Source organism: Dama dama, chromosome 9 (genome assembly GCF_033118175.1).
Source record: "Dama dama isolate Ldn47 chromosome 9, ASM3311817v1, whole genome shotgun sequence".
In the NCBI taxonomy this organism is placed as follows: Eukaryota; Metazoa; Chordata; class Mammalia; order Artiodactyla; family Cervidae; genus Dama; species Dama dama.
Window position 1 is genome coordinate 47,552,617 of NC_083689.1, and position 21,390 is coordinate 47,574,006.

Below are 21,390 nucleotides of genomic sequence, written 5' to 3' on the forward strand. Positions count from 1 at the left end.
AGCTTCCTAGTCCTTTCCCTTCATTTACCAAAGGCTTCAGGATCCAGCGGCCACCTTCTCCCCAGAGCTTCTTAACTCACCGGTCATGATACCAGCCTCACTGTCTCTAGATTCTTGTACTTTTTCTCTCCTTTTAAAAACCCTCTTGATTACACATGCTCTTCCAGCTATCTTATTTGTCCACCCTCTTCACAAACTTCCCTGAAGTTTGGACTGCAGGCACTCTCCCTCCTTTCTGCCTAACCTTTTCCAATCATAGTTCATATTCTCATTCTGACTGAGGTGGTGTGGAGCAGGGGATTGAAAACCTAACCCCCCCCCGCCACCAAAATCTCTTAAATTCAGAGCAGAGCTTTCCCCAATCTCTATATGCTAAGGAGCTGAGACATGGAAGGGAAAAGGTCCTGAAGAACAAACCAGGCTCTCAGTGTGAGGACCGGAAGGGTGACCTAGTAGAAGTGAATCGGAGGCTGACTAAGCTTTATAAAAGCTGCAGTTCAGCCTTGACTCAACACAGTACCTGATTAGAGGGGTTCATTCTCTACTCTCTCTCTTCCTAGCAGAGAAAAGGATAGACCCTCTTCAGTGGATGACAGCCATATAAAGTCTCTACAATGTTATATGGAAGGTTTGCCATTCAGAAAAAAATGACTAGGCATTACATGACTGAAAATAATATAAAAAGATAAGAAAATTATGTGCATATAATTATATATGTGTGTATGTATATGGAATTAAGCAGAAATTCTAAAGTGAAAAAAATGCAAAACTTGAAATTAAGATCTTAATAGATTTTGTTAAATATACCTTAGACAAGGTGGAAGACAGGACTAGTAAAGTGAAAGACAATTGATGTACATACCCAAATTGAACTACAAAGAGACAAAAAAGGATGGAAAATATGAAAAGAGTGAAAGAGATGTGTGGGACACAATGGTAAGGTCTAGTTTTTTTTTTTCTTTCAGCGTTCTCAAAGATGAGGTGAGAAAGAATGAGGCCTCAGAATATTTGAGGAAACAATGGTTAAGAAATTTCCAATCTGATGAAAAATATTAAAGACCAAAGAAAGAGAAAATCTAGAAAGCAGCCAGAGAGAAAAAAGGGATATGTCATCTTCAAAAGAGAGACAGTAAAACTTGATGGTTGACCTGTTAACAAAACCAGTGGAAGATAATGAAATGGCATCTTAAAGTCAAAAGAATATAACTGCCAATGTAACATTCTATATCCAGTGAAAACATCCTTTACAAATGGAAAATTTTCAAACAGATAGCTATGAGAATCTGTTGTCAGCATATCTGCACTAAAGCAACATGCTCAGTCAGAATGAAATTGATCCCAGACAGAACACTGTACTTCAGGAAAGAGTAAAGAGCAATGAGAAAGGTAAATATATGCGTGAATATAAATGACAATAATTGTCATGTTTTGCAGGGTTAAATTATATGTAGAAATAAATTCATTCCTACTATAGTGCCAAAGGCGGTCGGGGGGGGGGGGGGGGGCGTGGTGGTGCGGTTAGAGGAGTTAGAGTGTTCTAAGGTTCTCTCATTATTAGGCAATGAAAGTGAAAGTTGCTCAGTCTTGTTCGAATACTGTAGTGGGTGGCCTTTCCCATCTCCAGGGGACCTTCCTGACCCAGGGATTGAACCTAGGTCTTCTGCATTGCAGGTGGATTCTTTACCAGCTGAGCTATCAGGGAAGCCCATTATTAGGCAAATGAAGTAATAACTTGAGACAGTATTGAGGCAAAGAATGTGTTGTAATTTCTAGGGTGGTCATAATAATAGCAATGATCAAAGAATGCATGGACAACAAGTTACTAGGGGGAGAAATAGAATAATAAAAATGTTTGACTAATCCAGAAAAAAGCGAGAAAGGAGGAAAAAAACCAGGTAGGTCAGATAAAAAAACAGAAAGATGGTAGGTATAACCATATACTTAAATATACAGGGATCAAATAAGTGAGTAAAGACCAAGATTATTAAACTAGATAAAAGCCAAAATTCAAATACATTAGCTTTACAGAAGATCACCTTTTAAATACATGATGTAGATTGAAAGTAAAAGAATGGAAAAATTATACCATGGTAACACTAATCAAAGTAAATCTGATTTAGCTACACTGTTAGACAAAAATAGACTTTCAGGCAAGAAGCTTTACCAGAGATAAATAGGGATATTTTGAAAGGAGTCTTCCATTCAGGAAGATGTTATAATTTTAAAGCAAAAATGGATGGAACTTGATAAATTTACAATCATGGGGGAGATTTCAACATACCTCTCAGCAGCTAGTTGACTAAGTAAACAAAAGTCACTTAGAATATTTGAATAATAGAATGATCCAACTTGACACACATACTCAAAAAACATTAGAAAACACATGCTTTTAAAGTACACATAGAGCATTTGCCAAAGTACATTAGCTTGATTATAAAGCAAGCTTCAATAGATTTCAAAGGATTGAAATTATTCAGAATTATTTTCTCTGACCAGGTAAATCAGTAACAAAAAGATAGCTAGAAAATCTCCTGCCATATTTGCCAGGAGAAACCACAACCAAAACCCTGGTTTTATGTAACTTTCTCCCAACAGTTAACAACCTGCACAGCTGAGCATTCCTGGAAAAAAAAAAATACAACCCTCGTCACTGGTTTGACTTTAAATTTGCACCCCTCATCCTTAAGTGGACCTTCACCACTGCCCTGCGGTCCTATCACATTTCCCTGGTCAATTTAATCTCACATCCAACTTTCACCTCTTGCCTTAGACTTCCAGCCTTGGCGATAATTTTCCTTCTTATTTCAAAGGCAACCAGAAGAGGAGATCACCCAGCTACCACCAACTGTATCACCTATTTGCACCTGTGCCTGAATACTTCCTGCTCTGATGAGTGAATGTGCTTTTATCTTAGGCTGGTGTATCTGCTCATATGTCCTGGATTCCACTGCCTACTTCAGTGATGCAGAAGAAAGGGAAGAACTGCAGAAGTTTTCCCCATTAGCATACAAATGCTGGAATGTCATCTAGTCTAAAAGTTTCTTCAACATCCTCTGCCAGCTACCACCTCATTTGTCTACTTTTACTCACATTTCAGCAAAACCCCTCAAAATGGTTGTCTGTATTCACCATCTCTACTCCCTCTGATTCTGACTTGAACTCACCCCGCTCAGGCTTGCATTCTGCCATTATCGTCCTGTCTGTTCCTGCCAAGGTGATCCATGTGGTACGGAATCCAAGGTTAGTTCTCAGTCTTCATAAAAATACTTTCAGCAACTTTTGACACCATTGGCCACTAACTCTCCCTTAAAATACTCTTCTCTTGGCTTCTGGAAAACCACCCTCTCCTCATTTTCTTCTTACCTTTCAGGTTACTCCTTCTTGATCTCCTCTGTTAGCTCGCTCTCTCTCATTCCTGATCTTTAAGTGTTGGAGTACTTCAGGGCTCCAACCGTGACCTCTTCTCTATCTATATATCCCTTCATGATCTCCTCCAGGTCACTGGATTTAACAAATTCACATGGTGATGATGCCCACATTCATATCTCCAGCCTAGACCTCTCCTTTGACTCCAGACCTATTTATGCAACCTATTACATGACATCTTTAAAGATACAGATTATATATATATTTATATATATATATATATATATATATATATAATAGTAGCTTAAACTTAATCTAAAGCTGAATTACTAATTTCCCCCTATATCTGCTTCATCCCCTGCCTTGCTCAAAGCCTCTATCAGAGTGCATTACTTTCCTACTGCTGTAGCAACAGTGAAACAACATAAATTTATTCCCCATAATTACAGTTCTTGAGGCCAGAAGTCCAAAATTAATTTCACTGGCAGGAGAAATATATCTGCATGGTAGTGCTCCCTCTAGAGGCGAATGTTTTCCTTGTCTTTTGCGGCTGCCAGAATCCAAAAATTTGCATTCTTTGACTTACGGTCTTTCCCTCCAATCTTAAAGCCAGCAGTGTAGCAAACCTGCTTTAGTCCTTAAACTGTCTCCTTCTTCTATGTTGTCACATCCTCTCTCTTACGAGGATACTTGTGCTTGCAGGTAGGGCTCACCCAGATAATTAAGGATAATTCCCTTTAAATTCCATTTAAAAATCCATACTTTGAACAAAATCTTTAGAATTTGCATGCAAACACAAAAGGCCCTGAATAGCCAAAGCAATCTTAAGGAAAATGGAGCTGGAGGAATCAGAGTCCCTGACTTTGGACTATACTGCAAAGCTATAAAACAGTATGCTACTGGCACAAAAACAGAAATATAGATGAATGGTACAGGTTAAAAACCCCCAAAATAAACCCATGCACCTACTGTCACTTAATCTTTGACAAAGTAAGAATATATAATGGAGAGAAGACAGTCTCTTCAATAAGTGGTGCTGGCAAAACCAGATAGTTACATGCAAAGGATTGAAATTAGAACATTCTTTAACACCATACACAAAAATAAACTCAAAATTCATTACAGACCCAAATGTATGATTGAATACTATAAAACTCTTAGAGGAAAACACAGAATACTCTGACGTGAATGGCTGCAAGCTCTTTCTTGATCCACCTCCTAGAGTAATGAAAATAAACAAATGGGACCTAATTAAACTCAAAAGCTTTTGCACAGCAAAGGAAACCATGAAAAGACAACCCACAGAATGGGAGAAAATATTTACAAATAAAGTAACCAAGAAAGGATTAATCTAAAAAAATATACAAAGAGCTCATGCAGCTCAATATCAAACAAAAGCAACCCCAATCAAAAAATAGGCAGGAGACCTAAATAGACATTGCTTCAAAGAAGATGAATAGTTGGCCAAGAAGCACATGAAAAGATCAGTAATTATTAGACAAATGCAAATCAAAACTACAGTGAGGTCTCACACTAGTCAGAATAGCCATCATCAATAAATCTACAAATAATGCTGAAGAGGGTGTGAAGAAAAGGGAACCTTCTTGCACCTTTGGTGGGGATGTAAACTGGTATAACCACTATGGAGAACAGTACGGAGGTTCTTTAAAAAATACAGAACTACCCTATGACCCAGCAATCCCACCCCTGAGCAAGTATCTGGAGAAAAGCATAATTTGAAAAGATACACACACCCAACAGTCATTGTAGCATTACTTACAATAGCCAAGACATGGAAACAGCCTAAATGTCCAATATGTATGTATAATGGAATATTAGTCATAAAAAAGAATGAAATAATGCCATTTGCAGCAACATTGATGGACCTGGAGATTATTATACTAAGTAAGTCAGAGAAAGACAAATATGATATATTGCTTATATGTGGAATCTAAAATAATAATGCAAATGAACTTGTTACAAAACAGAAATAGAATTCACAGATGTAGGAAACAAACTATGGTTACTGACAGGGAAAAGAGGGGTGGGGTAAACTGGGAGATTGGGATTTAAGAGTATTAACTATATATAAAATAGATAACTAATAAGACCCTACTGTATAGCACAGGCGACTCTACTCAATACTCTGTAATGATCTCTATGGGAAAAGAATCTTAAAAAAAAGTGGATATATCTGGGTGTATAACTGATCCACTTTGCTGTACACCTAAAACTCACACAACATTGTAAATCAACTATAGTCCAATAAAAAGTATTAAAAATCCTTAATCACACCTGTGAAATCTCTTTTGCTATAAAAGGTGACATTCTTTGGTTCTGGGGATGAGGGTGTAGATATCTTGGGAGCATTATTCCACCCACCACACACAGTATATGGCATTACCATTCTACCATTGCTTAAATTATTATTATTATTTCTTTCTCTCAAACCTTACATTCAAATGAGCAGAAAATCTTTTGGGCTCCACATTTAAAATATAGCAAGACTTTGAGAACTTCTTACTGCCTCCACTGCTGTCATCCTCTCTTGCCTGGATTATTTCAGTGACCACATCTGTTCTATCTTCCAATCTGACCAGCAGATCGACTCTTTAAAGATGTCAGATTATGTCACTCCCCTGATTAAAAGACATGAACGGTTTGCTCTCTCACCAGCCTTAGTTTATCTCCGTCTGTGCCGCATCCCACTCTCCTCTGCCATGGTCGTGTTCCAAAGCTCCAACCCCACTTGGTGTTCAGATCTCAGATTCTGTTTACCTCCAGAGGGAGGGCCACTTAAAAACAATCTTTCAGTTTCTCTGTCCCTTTCAACCTGTAAATAGCTCTTAGCACCTGTAGCTCCCTAAAATTCTAAATGATGGTCTCTTTCCCCAACTAGAATATACTTTCTGGGACCCATTCATTCATGGCTATTTGTCCAAGCACCTAGACCAAAGTTTGGCACGTAGTAGGCAATACATGCTTAATGAAAAATGCACATGAATAGTCTCTACATCCTTCCACTAGCCTGACCACCTCTCCTAAGAGCTGGGAAGTGTGCAGAGAACAAAGAAGGATGTGGTGGGCTGTGCCCCAGAGCTGGAAGCTCCCCCCTCCCTCAGAGAGATGTACCTGTAGGACTTTCTGAGCCTGCACGTCGACCACGAGGACTCTGCTCACTGTGGGCTGGGCCACGTAGATGTAGCGGTGCCTGACGTTCACTGCTGATGCCCACTGGCAGGGCTGGGAGGCGTCCTCGTCCTTTGGAGGACATATTTCTTCCTGTAAAGGAGACAGGCTGCCATAAGTCTTCTTAATCTCCTGTTTCCCTGCCACCGCTGGGTTCCCCTCCCTTCACCCTCCCCTCCCTTCACCCTCCCCTCTTCCTTTCTTCCTGTCTCAGAATTCTTCGCAACGGCAGCATCCAAGGGAGAACAGCACGCACAGCCTCTCGCATCCCCGCATGGAGCTTTCCTCTCCACGTTCCGTTCCTCTTTCACCTTCCCCTGCTCCTCCGGAGGCTGTAACCCCCTTTGCCGGCCTTTCGGTCAGCAGCTGAGAGGTCCGTGTGCTTCCACTCTTGAGAGGGCCTTCTCCCTCTCCTCATCCCCACCCATCGCACACAACTCTGTCAGTGACCAGACTCCTGCAGGAGTCACCTACACACACTCTCAGCTTCCTCACCTCTCACAGGCTCCTTCGTCTTCTGGTGCTAGACCTCCGCACAGAGGAGGCGGTGTTCTATCTGAACCCCCGGCCGACTTCTCAGTTACAGTCAAGCTTTGCCGTCATCTTATTTGAACTTGGGGCATCATCTGACACTGTGTGGACTGTTTCTTGGTTCTTTTCCCTCCACCCTCCGCAGTGTCTGACCCTTCTCTGTTGCTCAGTCTACCCTGTTTGCTGATCTCTAGACGCCAGAATGCTCAGGGGTCACTACTGGATGACTTCTCTAAAATCCACTACCGTTGCTAATCATTGTTAATCCACATCTATGACTTTAAATACAGTCTATGTGCTAACAACTCCCAGACTTGTATCTTTAGCTCAGCCCTCTTCTCTGAACTCCAGACTTAGCTACTTTCCTAAGTAGCTATTTTATTTACATCTCAAATTTGTATAAGTCCAAAATCAACTCTCAGTTTTGCCTCCCAGTCTTGCTCATTTCCCTTGTTTTACTTCCTAGACAAAATCTTTGAAGGCATCTTTGACTCTGCTTTCTCTCTCTATACCCTCAGCCTTCATCCAATGAATAAAAATCATTTCAATTTTACCTTCAAGAACACATTCAGAGTTAAACTTTCTGACAACTTCCGCCTTTGTCACCTTGACTCAAGCCACATCTGTCCCTTGAGTGACTGCTACAGCATCCACACTGTGCTCCTTGATTCAACCCTGGCCTCCCCCGACAGATTCTTGACTCGCCAACCACAGGGATCCCTGTGAAACACAAGTCAGCTCAACACACTCCACCAGAATAACACTCTTTCTTGCTCAGAACGAGGTCCCAGTCTTTCCTGAAGCCAACAAGGCCCTGAACACTCTGGTTCCTGGGATTCCTCCGACCTGTCTCTAGTTTTTTTCCTCCCTTTCCCACCCATCCAGTGCGCGCACGTGCTGGCATCTTCGGTACTCATGCTGAACTCCTGCGCCAGGGCCCGTGCACTGGTCAACTGGTGTTCCCAGATGTCTACCTGGTTTATTTCATGTCCTTCAGGTCACATGTCTACCCACACATCACCTTCTTGAGATGCCCTCTCTAGCCTCACCAAGCTTAGCACCCTGGTACCCACCCTCCCTTGCTTGAGTCAAGGTGACAAAGGCGGAAGTTGTCAGAAAGTTTAACTCTGAATGTGTTCTTGAAGGTAAAATTGAAATGATTTTTATTCATTGGATGAAGGCTGAGGGTATAGAGAGAGAAAGCAGAGTCAAAGATGCCTTCAAAGATTTTGTCTAGGAAGTAAAACCTTGCTACACTTCTCATTTACCGCTTGACCTTCTTCATTTGTTTGTCTACCTACATTTAGTCTTTCCTTTTTCACTAGATCGTAAACTCCTTGAGAGCAAGCTCTTTGTTGGGCTCACTGCTTTATTCTTAGCACCTAGTGAAGTGCCTGACACAGAACTGGTGCTTGAAATATATAATAACACAATGTAATATAAATAAAGAATAAATGAGAGAAAAGAAGACCTTCTTTTCCCTTGTCTTTTGTGATATACATTCTCATGTGTCTCCTCATGACTCTTGCCCAATGCTGTCTCAAGCTTTGTGTCAGCCCCGGGGCTCTGTGCCAGGTGCCCAGCTCCAGTCACTTACACGCACCCTTGGTGACCTTGTGTCCTGTCTTGGCTGTCATCAGCACTCACATGTTGAGGCTCCCAGATCTGTGCGCTCAGAACCATCCTCCCCAGTTCTCACATGGGTTCTCCTACAGTCAGCTCATTCTCAACCGTCCACACGTGAGCTGGTCTTTGCCGCCATCCCTGCTCCTTCTCTGGGTCCTCATTGACATCTAGGCAGCTGAGTCCAAAGCAGGAACACCATTCTGGATGCTTCCTTCTCCCACACAATTCACTGTGCATTAGTCCCTGAGGACTACAGAGATTGCCTCCTAAATCTCAGAGTTCTATGTTCTAGCTCGAGCCCAGTTTCTTTCCTAAACAGCTGCAAAAGCTTTGAAGCAGGTCTTTCTCCTTTTACACTTCACTCTCTCTCATCCTGTTTAATCCTTACATGCCTCCGTGCTAAGTTGCTTCAGTCATGTCTGACTCTGAAACCCTATGGATGTAGCTGGTCAGGCTCTTCTGTCCATGGGAATCTCCAGGCTGGAGTGGATCACCATGCCCTTCTTCAGGGAATCTTCCTGACCCAGGGATTGAACCCATGTCTCTCATGCCCTCTTTCATTGGCAGGTGGGTTCTTTCCCACTAGCGCCACCTGGGAAGCCCTTAATCCTCAGAATAACCTTAGTTTACCTATGAGAAAAGACAGAGGCTTAGAGGGGTTAAACACTTTTCTTTTTTTTTTTTCCATTAATTGCTGTTTTCATAGCCTTATCTTTATTTATTTATTTTTTTTATTATTATTTTTTCCAGTGGGTTTTGTCATACATTGATATGAATCAGCCATGGATTTACATGTATTCCCAATCCCGATCCCCCCTCCCACCTCCCTCTCCACCCGATTCCTCTGGGTCTTCCCAGTGCACCAGGCCGGAGCACTTGTCTCGTGCATCCCACCTGGGCTGGTGATCTGTTTCACCATAGATAGTATACATGCTGTTCTTTTGAAATATCCCACCCTCACATTCTCCCACAAAGTTCAAAAGTCTGTTCTGTATTTCTGTGTCTCTTTTTCTGTTCTGCATATAGGGTTATCGTTATCACCTTTCTAAATTCCATATACATGTGTCAGTATGCTGTAATGTTCTTTATCTTTCTGGCTTACTTCACTCTGTATAAGGGGCTCCAGCTTCATCCATCTCATTAGGACTGGTTCAAATGAATTCTTTTTAATGGCTGAGTAATATTCCATGGTGTATATGTACCACAGCTTCCTTATCCATTCATCTGCTGATGGGCATCTAGGTTGCTTCCATGTCCTGGCTATTATAAACAGTGCTGCGATGAACATTGGGGTGCACGTGTCTCTTTCAGATCTGGTTTCCTCAGTGTGTATGCCCAGAAGTGGGATTGCTGGGTCATATGGCAGTTCTATTTCCAGTTTTTTAAGAAATCTCCACACTGTTTTCCATAGCGGCTGTACTAGTTTGCATTCCCACCAACAGTGTAAGAGGATTCCCTTTTCTCCACACCCTCTCCAGCATTTATTGCTTGTAGACTTTTGGATAGCAGCCATCCTGACTGGCGTGTAATGGTACCTCATTGTGGTTTTGATTTGCATTTCTCTGATAATGAGTGATGTTGAGCATCTTTTCATGTGTTTGTTAGCCATCTGTATGTCTTCTTTGGAGAAATGTCTGTTTAGTTCTTTGGCCCATTTTTTGATTGGGTCATTTATTTTTCTGGAATTGAGCTGCAGGAGTTGCTTGTATATTTTTGAGATTAATCCTTTGTCTGTTTCTTCATTTGCTATTATTTTCTCCCAATCTGAGGGCTGTCTTTTCACCTTACTTATAGTTTCCTTTGTAGTGCAAAAGCTTTTAAGTTTCATTAGGTCCCATTTGTTTAGTTTTGCTTTTATTTCCAATATTCTGGGAGGTGGGTCATAGAGGATCTTGCTTTGATTTATGTCGGAGAGTGTTTTGCCTATGTTCTCCTCTAGGAGTTTTATAGTTTCTGGTCTTACATTTAGATCTTTAATCCATTTTGAGTTTATTTTTGTGTATGGTGTTAGAAAGTGTTCTAGTTTCATTCTTTTACAAGTGGTTGACCAGTTTTCCCAGCACCACTTGTTAAAGAGGTTGTCTTTTTTCCATTGTATATCCTTGCCTCCTTTGTCAAAGATAAGGTGTCCATAGGTTCGTGGATTTATCTCTGGGCTTTCTATTCTGTTCCATTGATCTATATTTCTGTCTTTGTGCCAGTACCATACTGTCTTGATGACTGTGGCTTTGTAGTAGTGTCTGAAGTCAGGCAGGTTGATTCCTCCAGCTCCATTCTTCTTTCTCAAGATTACTTTGGCTATTCGAGGTTTTCTGTATTTCCATACAAATTGTGAAATTCTTTGGTCTAGTTCTGTGAAAAATACCGTTGGTAGCTTGATAGGGATTGCATTGAATCTATAGACTGCTTTGGGTAGAATAGCCATTTTGACAATATTAATTCTTCCAATCCATGAACACGGTATGTTTCTCCATCTGTTTGTGTCCTCTTTGATTTCTTTCATCAGTGTTAAACACTTTTCTTAAGCCACGTGGCCTGCTGAGTGATGGAGGTGGGCTCTGATATCGCTTGTGCAGATCCTGCTCTACAGCCTGTGCCCTGACCTACTAACCCTGCAGCATCCTGCTGGGCAAAGTGGACTCTCATCCAGCAGGGAGGCCAGAGATGAGAAGCACCAACTGCCTACTCACCCAGAACCTGAGAACGAGGGTCAGCTCATCGTAACTCTCCTGGGAGGTTCTGGCCATTTTCTAGGTGAGCAAACTGTTATTTGGGACTGTTCCATAGCTCACAGAGGTTTGAGTTGCCTGAAATGCCTACAGGACCTCTCTTACTGTGTATGTTCTAGTTTCTTAGGAAAATTGAGCCCTGCTCAGGATTTGAGAGATTTCCCCTGCAAGCTACAGGTTAGGTTATTGCAAATATATGAGAAGTTAGTGCCAATGTGATGGGTTGCAATTATTCAAACCTAACTGCTAGAAATTAACTAGGACCACTCTTACTAGGGGGCTGGTGGTGGCTCAGTGGTAAAGAATTTGTTGCCTATGCGGGAGCCACGGGTTTGATCCCTGGGTCAGGAAGATCCCCTGGAGAAGGAAAGGGCAACCCATTCCAGTAGTCTTGCCTGGGGAATCCTATGGACAGAGGAGCCTGGCAGGCTACAGTTCATGGGTTGCAAAGAGTTGGACATGACTTAGTGACTAAACAACAACTCTTTCTAGATGGTTTCATGGCTATCACGTGGAGGGAAAACTTATCAGAGGTTAACACTTTAAAGCATGATTAATTCAAATGAAGTAGTCTGGAAAAGAGCTGTTCCCAAGCTGCAAATATAAGGAACACAACACTCTGAAACACACCACTGGCCAGCACAGCAATGCAACAAACTGGTTTTAGGAACTCATCTGCAGCTCCAAGCCCATCACTGTGGGTCAGTGTATCCACTGTATATCTTTAAGTAGAGGGCTCATGGGGGCTCTTAGATGACTCTTGGATTAATGCCACACTTCTACCCTCAAGAAGCCAGGGATTAGCTAGGTCAGACCTCTAGTAAGAATCCACCAATGCAAGGCCAAGTGGGCCATCAGTGGAAGGGACAGAACCAAGGGGTGGGAGGCACAGCCCTGAGGATGCCTCCTGACAGCTGGGTCTGGGGGGCTGGAAGAGTTGTTTTGGACCTGCTGCCTGCAGTCATCTCTTCTGTCTCTGCCCCCTGCGTGTCACACTGCCACTTTCTACCCGGCCTCTGAATTGTCCACAGCAGCTGTGATGCTCAGGCCACTCACATGTTTCATGCTCTCTCCTCTGTTCCCTGGGGACCACTGAGGGCCTCCAAAGCCCCAAAATCTACTAAATGTTTCCCATTCTCAGCACCACTGGTTTAACCCAGGTCCCCATCCTCTCCTGGATAATCACAACCGCCTCTTCACCCATTTCTGTGCTTCGAGTGCAGCCCTTTTGATCATCACCCTCCATGAGGCCCTGCACATGTTCCAAAGCATCTTAATGCTGGCCATCCTTCGCTTGAAGTCCTTCGGTGCTTCCCCTTAGGACTCATCAGCCCTGACCCTTACCTACTGTTACCCTCAATCTTAGGCCCTTCTCACATTCATTTGTCCTCAGGCATATAGAATTTCTGTGGTTCCCTGAACATGACCTGATGTTTTATGTTCCTGTGCTCCACGTTCATGATGTTTCCTCTCGACACTCATCCCCAGTTCCTACCTGTTCTTCACAACTGAGCCCAGGCATCACCTGTCCCCGGAGCCTTCTCTTACTTTGCCCTTGGAGAGACTTCTCTCGTTGTTGCCATGTACCTTACACATTCTTCTAGCAGCACCTGTTTGGAAGCTGTCCATTCACGCTACTGTCTCTGTCATTTGCTTGTGAACTTGTGGAGGCCAGGAATCCATCTGTCCTCCTGGGGCCTCCCTTCAGGAGTTGTGCATGCTAGTGGCCACTGGAGGAAGGCATCCGGAACCACATCATGTATAGCAAATGGAACTCAAGAAACCCAGTGGCACACATGGTGAAAGGCTGTTGTGTAATGTTGTTGGGGTGTTGTGTGTGATGTGGAGTGTCCCAGGTGCCAGACACTTACGTAGCTCATGAAGATCTTCTCCGTGGGCTTGAGGTGCCTCTGGATCTCACAGTCCACCGGGTGCAGGACGATTATGCCATCATCAGAGAAGACGTAGAACATGTTTCCCACACTGAGGCCTGAGAGGACCAAGCACAGCCATGGTTATGCCCTTCCTAGCAGCTGGTCCCCAGGCAGGCTCACAGGCCACGCTGGGCACAGATGAAACTGGCAGCCTGTCTGTGTCAGTACAGACACAGAGTACAAGGTCTGGGCCAGGAGGGGCAGGGCGAGATGAGCAGGCAGTGCATGCGGACCAAGTGCCTGAGGGCTGTGAATCAACATGGACATCGAGGGCCCTCCAATCCCTGGGCTGTCTTCCCAGACATGCACGCCTGCCCCAGGTCATCTACAGCTGGCTGTCAACACAAGTTTTCAAATAAAGGACAGCTCTGGCTGTGACATACATTTGACCTTTCCTAAGGGCTTCCCTGGTAGCTCAGCTGGTAAAGAATCTGCCTGCAATGCAGGAGACCCTGGTTCGATTCCTGGGTTGGAAAGATCCCCTGGAGAAGGGAAAGTCCACCCAATCCAGTATTCTTGGACTTCCCTGGTGGCTCAGCTAGCAAAGAATCCACCTGCAATGTGGGAGACCTGGGTTGGGAAGATGCCCTGGGCATGGCATCTTGCCTAGGAGGGCATGGCAACCTACTTCAGTATTCTTGCCTGGAAAATTCCATGGGCATAGGAGCCTGGCAGGCTGCAGTCCATGTGGCCACAAAGAGTCAGACAAGACCGAGCAACTGAATGCACACACATTCTGAAAAGCAAAGTCTCCCTTGGTCCTTGTCAACTAGGCAAATTAGAATGGATCAGATGATGCCAAAAATACAAAGGTTTTTTTTTTTTTTTTTTTTAAAAACACATTTATGTACAGTGCTGCCACTTGGAACTTGGGGGCCTAAGGATGCTGGGGTTGGTATTCCTTTGTCCAAACCTGGCCTCTGTGCCAGTGACCATTTCCTTCAAGACAGTTTGCTCCAACCTCTGCCTTACCAGTTTCCCCGTGGCAGCCCCATGCCAGGTGACAGAGCCCACAGCTGGGTCAGGCCAGCTGCCGCCCCCCGCTTCATCTTAGCCCAGGGCCATGGCTGTCTGGGGAGAAATTTCCTTAGATCAGCAGAGAAGGGGCCTTGGGGACCAGCTAGTTCAGCCTCCTTATTTTAAAGACAAAAACAAAACAAAACAAAAAACAGGCCCAAGATGAAGAGCGGCTTGGTTGAGGCCACAGGCCCTTGTGACAGACCTGGAGCCTGCACCCTGGGCTCTGTCCCCTCGCCCTGTTCTCCATACAAGGTCAACATGGCACAGAGATGGGTAAGGCCTAGAGCTCTCCCTCTTCCTCCTCTCCCCCTTCCTCTCTCCCTTCATGGCTTTTGAAGGTAACACATTGAAAAGATTACTAGGAATTCTAAGAGAATTACCTATGTGAAAATTCTTTCCTAGCATGCTAAGAAAACCAATGTACTGACTTAGTTGACTAATGGAGTAAGTTTTTAGTGAGAAAATGATAAAACAAGCAAATGGGAATCCCTGTTCTGCCTACTTTCAGTGGCTCTACTGTTCACTTTCACCAGTGTCCGTGGCTCCCAGTGTGGACAGGGGTCCCTGACCCCACAACACAGCTTCACCTGCCTCTGGTTCTGTGCTGAGATGAGGGCTCCTGCCACTATAAACAGCTAGACCCCAGCCTCTTGCAAGCTGGGAACGCCTGGGAGCACTCTGCATAGGTCCCAGCGGGAATCCTGGGTGCTGGGCAGCCTCTCCCAAGAGCCAGACAAAGTGGGCCTGTGTCTCCCACACAGTGGCCAGTGTATGGAGCAGGGTAGGGAGCACACATTTACTGTGACCCCAATCTATCTTGTCTCCAGCAAGACTTTCTCTTCTATACAGTCATTTGGCAAGCTCTTCTTGCTCAAACCTAGGGGCCAGAGGAGGTCGAATCCCTGCAAAACAATCATAGACCCCACAACTGGCTCCCAAGTTTCTTAGAAAATCAGTGTCTGGAAGAACCAACGTGAGACTGAAAACTTCACAGAGCCCACGCGGGGTTTGCAGCTGGACTGCAGGCTGAGCACCGAGCCTGTCACAGCGGACAGTGCAGTGTGACGCCATACAAGGCCTTGCTCCACAAGTAACTGACTTCACAAGAGAGCTGGCCTCACGAGTCAGACCCTGGAAGGTTCTGTCTGTGGTGAGCTTGACAAAGGAGCACAGGGGAACATTCTCTGCTATTGGGAGTCCTATTCAGAGATGGGAGAGCCCAGCCAACCTCTCTGCTTTTGCTCCTGTATTCTCCAACTTTGGGTCCTTGAGTATGAGCAGGGAGGGGTGTGGGCAGACAGCTGTCCAGGTCTGATGGGGTCTGTTCACTGCTGGGTTGCCCAATATCAGCATAGCACCAGCCAGCCCTAAGGTCTGAGGCAGCTGTGGGTCTTAATTTGGCCTTTGGGCCTCCAGAGCTGCATTTAACACTTTTCAGGGTCTCCAGCGCTCTCTGCAGTTCTCCACTTTTGAGACTTGTAAATGCCCCCTAGAAAGCACTTTTTTTTTTCTTTTTTCTTTTTTTTTATTAGTTGGAGGCTAATTACTTCACAACATTTCAGTGGGTTTTGTCATACATTGATATGAATCAGCCATAGAGTTACATGTATTCCCCATCCTGAAGAAAGCACTTTTTAAAGACACAGAGCCGAAGCTCTCTGTGTGCGCGGTGGCCTGGAAGCCAGGTTGAGGCAGTGTCAAGGGACCGCTGTCCTTGATTAGCAATTGTTGCTATGACTTTCCTTCTGAGGATTCCTAAAGCCTACTGGCAACAACCCCTCATTTTCCAGGCTCTGCCTTTGTTTTACTCCCAGACTGTGTGAGCATTAGTGCCTGACAGTCAGGAAATTACTCTGAGCGCTTGTATGCATGCGCATGCTAGACAGTAGGTAACAGCCTGTGAAGTTCTTAAGAAGAAACATGAGGAAATGTGCTGGTTTTCAAAAATGGAGAATTAGTGCTTAACCCTGGATCGCATGGTGCCTTCTGCTGGTGCTCATCCTCTCCCTCTGACCACCAAGCTAGAGGACAAGGTACCTCAGGTGATTTGGAGTCTCTGGTGGAGGGGTTCAGAGGGAGAATCGGGGATCCATTGCAAATGCACCCAACACAGTGACTCAGACTCTTTAACCTGGGGCCCACATGTGCTTGCTATTTTTTGAACCATATTATTAGACTACTTTTGATATACAAAAATGGCAATTTTGTTTTTTGCTTTCTTTGGCCTTGTGGCTTGTGGGATCTTAGTTCCCTTACCAGGGATTGAACCTGGGCCCCCAGCAGTAGAAGAATGGAGTCCTAACCACTGGACTGTCAGGCAATTCCCCACAAATGGCAGTTTTGTATGGCCTGGCCTAATATCTAAAGATCGTTGGGTAGATACACATAGGTTTAAAAAACCTATTCATTTAGAAATATACATGCAAATGTATATTTACAGACATGATGGTAGCTTTTTTCTTTAGCATTTTCTCAAAGTAACACTAAACCCCAACACCAACATCAGTTACCAGAAAATATTTTAAGGCCCAGTTCTGACCAGGATCCCCGCCAAGAAGTCTGCATCAGTGGAGGTTTCAAAATAGCTTTAAATGGAAATTTTTGTTTTAAAAATTCTAATAGTCCAATGTCCATTAAAGACATCTGTGCTTGTGCATGCTCAGTCATGTCTGACTCTGTGACACCACAGACTGTAGCTCGATAGGCTCCTTTGTCCATGGATTTCTCCAGGCAAGAATACTGGAATGGGTTGCCATTTCCTACTCCAGGGGATCTTCCCAACCCAGGAATTGAATCCGCGTCTCTTATGTCTCCTGCACTGGCAGGTGAATTCCTTACCACTGTGCCACCTGGGAAGCCTATTAAAGACACTAGTAGGTTTAAACAGGCCTCAAGTGTGCCACTTGAGTTTGATGTGGACTTCCCCTCTGATTTGACCTGTGGACCCCACTTGTAGGGATTGCTTGATGTTTGAAAAAACTATTGGTGGTGCATGGAAAGATGGCATATTATGGAGCCATAAACACATGTGATTATAGGCACAATACAGAACAAATAAGCTTGGTACCTTCTTCTCGCCATAGAATGTTTGCAACTGCAGCATCAGAGAAATGAAGAAAGCAGGTACATGATTGAGGGAAGAAAAAAAAAAGAAAAAGCAACGTCAGAACACTGTAGTGAGTCAGTTCAAGAACACAGTGTTACCTAGTTCATCACGTATGGACTCTGCACCACTCATTGCCCCCCACAACACTGAGCAGGGGATGCTGGGCAGAGGCAAATGCTTCCAGGGCTCAGGACTGTTTTGGTTCCCAATGAATCAGGTCCCAGGATCACAGAAGCTAATGGGATTCTCTCTTCTGTGGAGATAAACAGCAAGCAACATCCCTCAGACCTCCTGGACTACTTCCAGGAGCACGCTGGTTTTCTGCTAGGATTTTCATTAGGAAGATCATCTGCAATACTTTTTTGATTTTCTCCCTTGATGATAAAAGACTCAGCTAAGGGTCTTTGATCATGGGAAAGAGACCATGTCTAACACCCATGTCCATGAAATTACTCCTGTAGATCCTACTGGGGAGCAGTGGCTATGAGGAAGAGCCTGCTTAGGACCCTAGGTGGGCAACAATCCCTGGAGTAAAAGCATGTGTGGGTGAACATGCAGGCCAGTTCCTGGGCCATGGGAGGGCAGCAGCTGCTGGTAGGTGGTTAGTAGGAGCAATTTTGTGGATGAAGGACAGAGCAAGTAGGAGGCAGAACTGGGGATAGGCTATGCAGGCTTCCTTGTGGCCTTGGGCTCTGTCTGCTGTCCAGAGACTTTCCCTGCCTACGTTTGCAGAGTTGTCTAGGTTTACAGGCAAAGTTTTCTCACCTCTGGCCATCCTCTGTCCCAGGATACATGGAAGGACATAAGGTTTACCCCTGTCTCCAGGGGTTCATGGTTGGTGGCTGTGGCCCCTGCAACCTAGTGTCTCCCAACCAGCTCAGTAAGGAGCTCAAAGGCAAAAGTGGACTCACGGGTCTTTCTAGCTGAGTCTTCAATGAAGAGGGAGGAAATATCTTCATCCACACCGACTTCATTTTTGGCAATGCAGGTATATGCCCCTGTGTCTTCATACCGAACACTGCCGATGTGGAGCTCGCTCCCATTGGCTGTAGAAAAGAACAGAGCTCAGGGTGGCCTGCTCAGCTGGGACCTCCCCCCTGCCTTTCCCTCTCCTATTGAGAGTATTGAGGTTAAAAGTACAGCCTCTCAGCAGGGCTGAGAGCAGTCAGTACCCTGATGTATACTCAGGGCTGGAAGGGCTGGAACAGCGGAACTGAACTGCAGGTGACCTGGACCTAGCTGACAGCATCTCATCATTGTGCTCAGAAAGATCTGTGTGAGACCACAGAGCAGGAAAAGTGGGAGAGACATTTGTTTGCTCCCCATGTCTGACTTAGAAACAAATCACTCCTCTTATTCCCATTCCTAGAGAGAGTGTCAGCTTGAACTTGATGGCATTAATGGCACAGAGACATCAAGGGGGGCTCTTACCTAAAAGGGAGAGCTGTTTTGACATCTGGGTTGAGACATCCATGCCATTTTTTAGCCAAGTGATTCTGGGCATAGGAATGCCCTCTGCGTGACATCTCAGGCTGGCCGCCACCCCGGGCTCCTGTGCCTGGGTCTCTGGATAGACGCGGATGACGGGTGGCACTGTGGGCGAGAGTTTGTGCTGGTGAGAAGAGGTCTTCACCTGCCTCGGGCCTGTGGTCCCACACTGAGACTCTGCCCAGAGGGCTGAACCGAGAGGCAACTCTGGAGTTCTCTTTGTAACTAGTTTGCAAACATTCTGCAGCAACTCAGGCCCTAAAAGAAAGGGCTATAAAATGGATTGCAGGCATAAACATGTCAGGCTTTGTACTCTGTAATTCATGGCGCTCATCATTATTCTAAATATGATCAGAAAGGCATCCAAATATTTAAGGCTGTTCAGCTGCTACACATAAAGAGCAACAACCGCCAAAATTTATTTCTGAATGAATAAAATTCAGATATATTATTTCTGTTATCGGAAAGCCATTGGATAGGGACTTAATTTCTTGCAGGAAGTGCTTCACAAAGCACTTATGGGCATTGACTGGCAGGGCTACTAATTACATCACTGCTCTAGGGAAGCCCATTGATTTTCCAGTGGGTCATTTTATTTCTCTACTTCTCACCCTCTGGAACATGGGTACAAGGCATATGTCCCCCACTGTTGGTTCTTAACTCAGCTGAGGGCCCTGGCAGTCAAGTTCGGGACTGGGGATATGACCAGGCCTACTCATCAGGTGAGCAGGGGTGGGCAGGGTGTCAGCACCCTCCCCGCTCTGGCCTTTCTGGCATGGGATATCTGTAGGGCAGGAAGGAGTGAGCATTGTCTGAGGGTCTTCCCTCCTACCCTGAGCTCTAGGCCCAGGAAATAAAATAATTACCTTTTTCAGTGGAATTGTGGGCTCCTACTTATTCATATATTTTATGCTATATACTTCCAAAAAGGCTTTGTGAGAGCTCATGTAATAGCATGGATATGAAACTAAGCAACAATAAAAACCACATCATATGTCTTTTGGAAAGGTGGGAAGATTCCTCCTGAAGTGAGCAACGACATTTTTCCAGACTTATTTGGACACTCCTAAAGGCAACCCACTCCAGTATTCTTGTCTGGAGAATTCCATGGACAGAGCAGCCTGGTAGGCTACAACCCATGGGGTCACCAAGAGTCAGACATGACTGAAGCGACTGAACACATTTTCTGATAAAAGAAAGTGATCCAGTATTTTAGGAGAGAGATTTCCTCTGGGACTAGAGGTAGAACAAATTGATGTGCATATAGAAGGAAGTGATAAAGCTGATCCTAGAACCTGAAAATTTCTAGTGATCTGTGCTTGGATGGGCTGAGGACAAAAGAAAAATTCTGTCCCCTCATCGTGAGAAATGGATGCTGTAGCTCTTCAGGAAGCTGGTAATAATCTGATCAACTTAGTTTGAGTTTCAAGTCTTTCCTCTTTCCTTCCTTTTGGGGCAAAGTTTAAGGCCGAGGATAAAGCCAAATGGATAGCTAGCAAAGGGCACAAACCCACCTTCAGAGTGACCAGAGCTGTCTGCATAATATCAGCTTGGAGGTGCTAACCACAGAGACCAAACAACAATAAAGTCTGAGTCATTTCCTTGGTTTCTCTTTGTCTGCAGTCCTAGGGGAAGAGTCCTGGGAGATGGGAGAAGGTCCTTGTCACAGGTCAGGCCACTGGGGACGGAGGATGTAAATGGGGCTCCACCTGGAGCGTACCTGGCGTACCTGGAGGGCTGCTTAGAACACAGAAGTGGATCTCCCTTCTCTGACTCCCCTTGGGTCAAAGAGCAAAGAAACAGTAATTTATCCAGGAAACCTCCTTATAACCTGAATTTTGTAAAGGGCAGAATGGGGTTCAAGTGGAAGAGTTAGTAGGGTTTTGCTCAAGAGGCTCAGAGATAGGGCTGGGGGCTCTAGGAGCACCGGACTGGTGGGGAGGTGGATAAGGAGGTAGAGTCCCCTGGGTTCCAGAATGTGGGAGGCCAGGACCTGGGAGTAAGTAACCTTGGTTCCTGCTAGATCACTATTTATTTATACAAGCTGGCCAAGCAACCATAAGGAAGAATCAACAAAAATAGAATCAGAAAGGAATGAATCAACTTGCCAAAAAAGAGAGGAACTGATAAATCTGAGACCTGGCTTTTCATGAAAATCAATAAAAAAGCCAAATTTCTGGCAAGGCTGGTTACTAAAAAAAATAAAGAACACAGAGGAGGTTTAAAAGTATGGAAATACTATGTTCAATTATAGGTAATAAATATAAAAATCTCAATGAGATGAATCACTTAAAAGGAAACTTTAAAGTATTGACATGGAATCAAGAAGAAAACATTTAAAACATTTAAAAACACTACTTTCCAGTTATTCAATGAATACATTGTAGAGATCTGTTATATA

General features: G+C 44.4%; 2 protein-coding genes across 2 annotated transcripts in view; one reads left to right on the top strand and one right to left on the bottom strand.

Moving 5' to 3' along the window:
- Window positions 1-21,390, top strand: part of LOC133062376 (uncharacterized) — a 230,502-nt gene that overhangs the window by 150,234 nt on the left and 58,878 nt on the right. The window contains exon 4 of the mRNA XM_061151302.1: window positions 11,289-11,466. Within this exon, the coding sequence (XP_061007285.1) occupies window positions 11,289-11,466 (178 nt within the window). The remainder of the gene's footprint in view (window positions 1-11,288; window positions 11,467-21,390) is intronic.
- FSTL4 (follistatin like 4) overlaps window positions 1-21,390 on the bottom strand; it is a 414,616-nt gene that overhangs the window by 14,140 nt on the left and 379,086 nt on the right. Inside the window, exons 9-13 of the mRNA XM_061151300.1 lie at window positions 18,933-19,094; window positions 18,413-18,547; window positions 17,463-17,489; window positions 13,313-13,431; window positions 6,499-6,648 (exon numbers count right to left, since the gene is read on the bottom strand). Of these exons, the coding sequence (XP_061007283.1) occupies window positions 6,499-6,648; window positions 13,313-13,431; window positions 17,463-17,489; window positions 18,413-18,547; window positions 18,933-19,094 (593 nt within the window). The remainder of the gene's footprint in view (window positions 1-6,498; window positions 6,649-13,312; window positions 13,432-17,462; window positions 17,490-18,412; window positions 18,548-18,932; window positions 19,095-21,390) is intronic.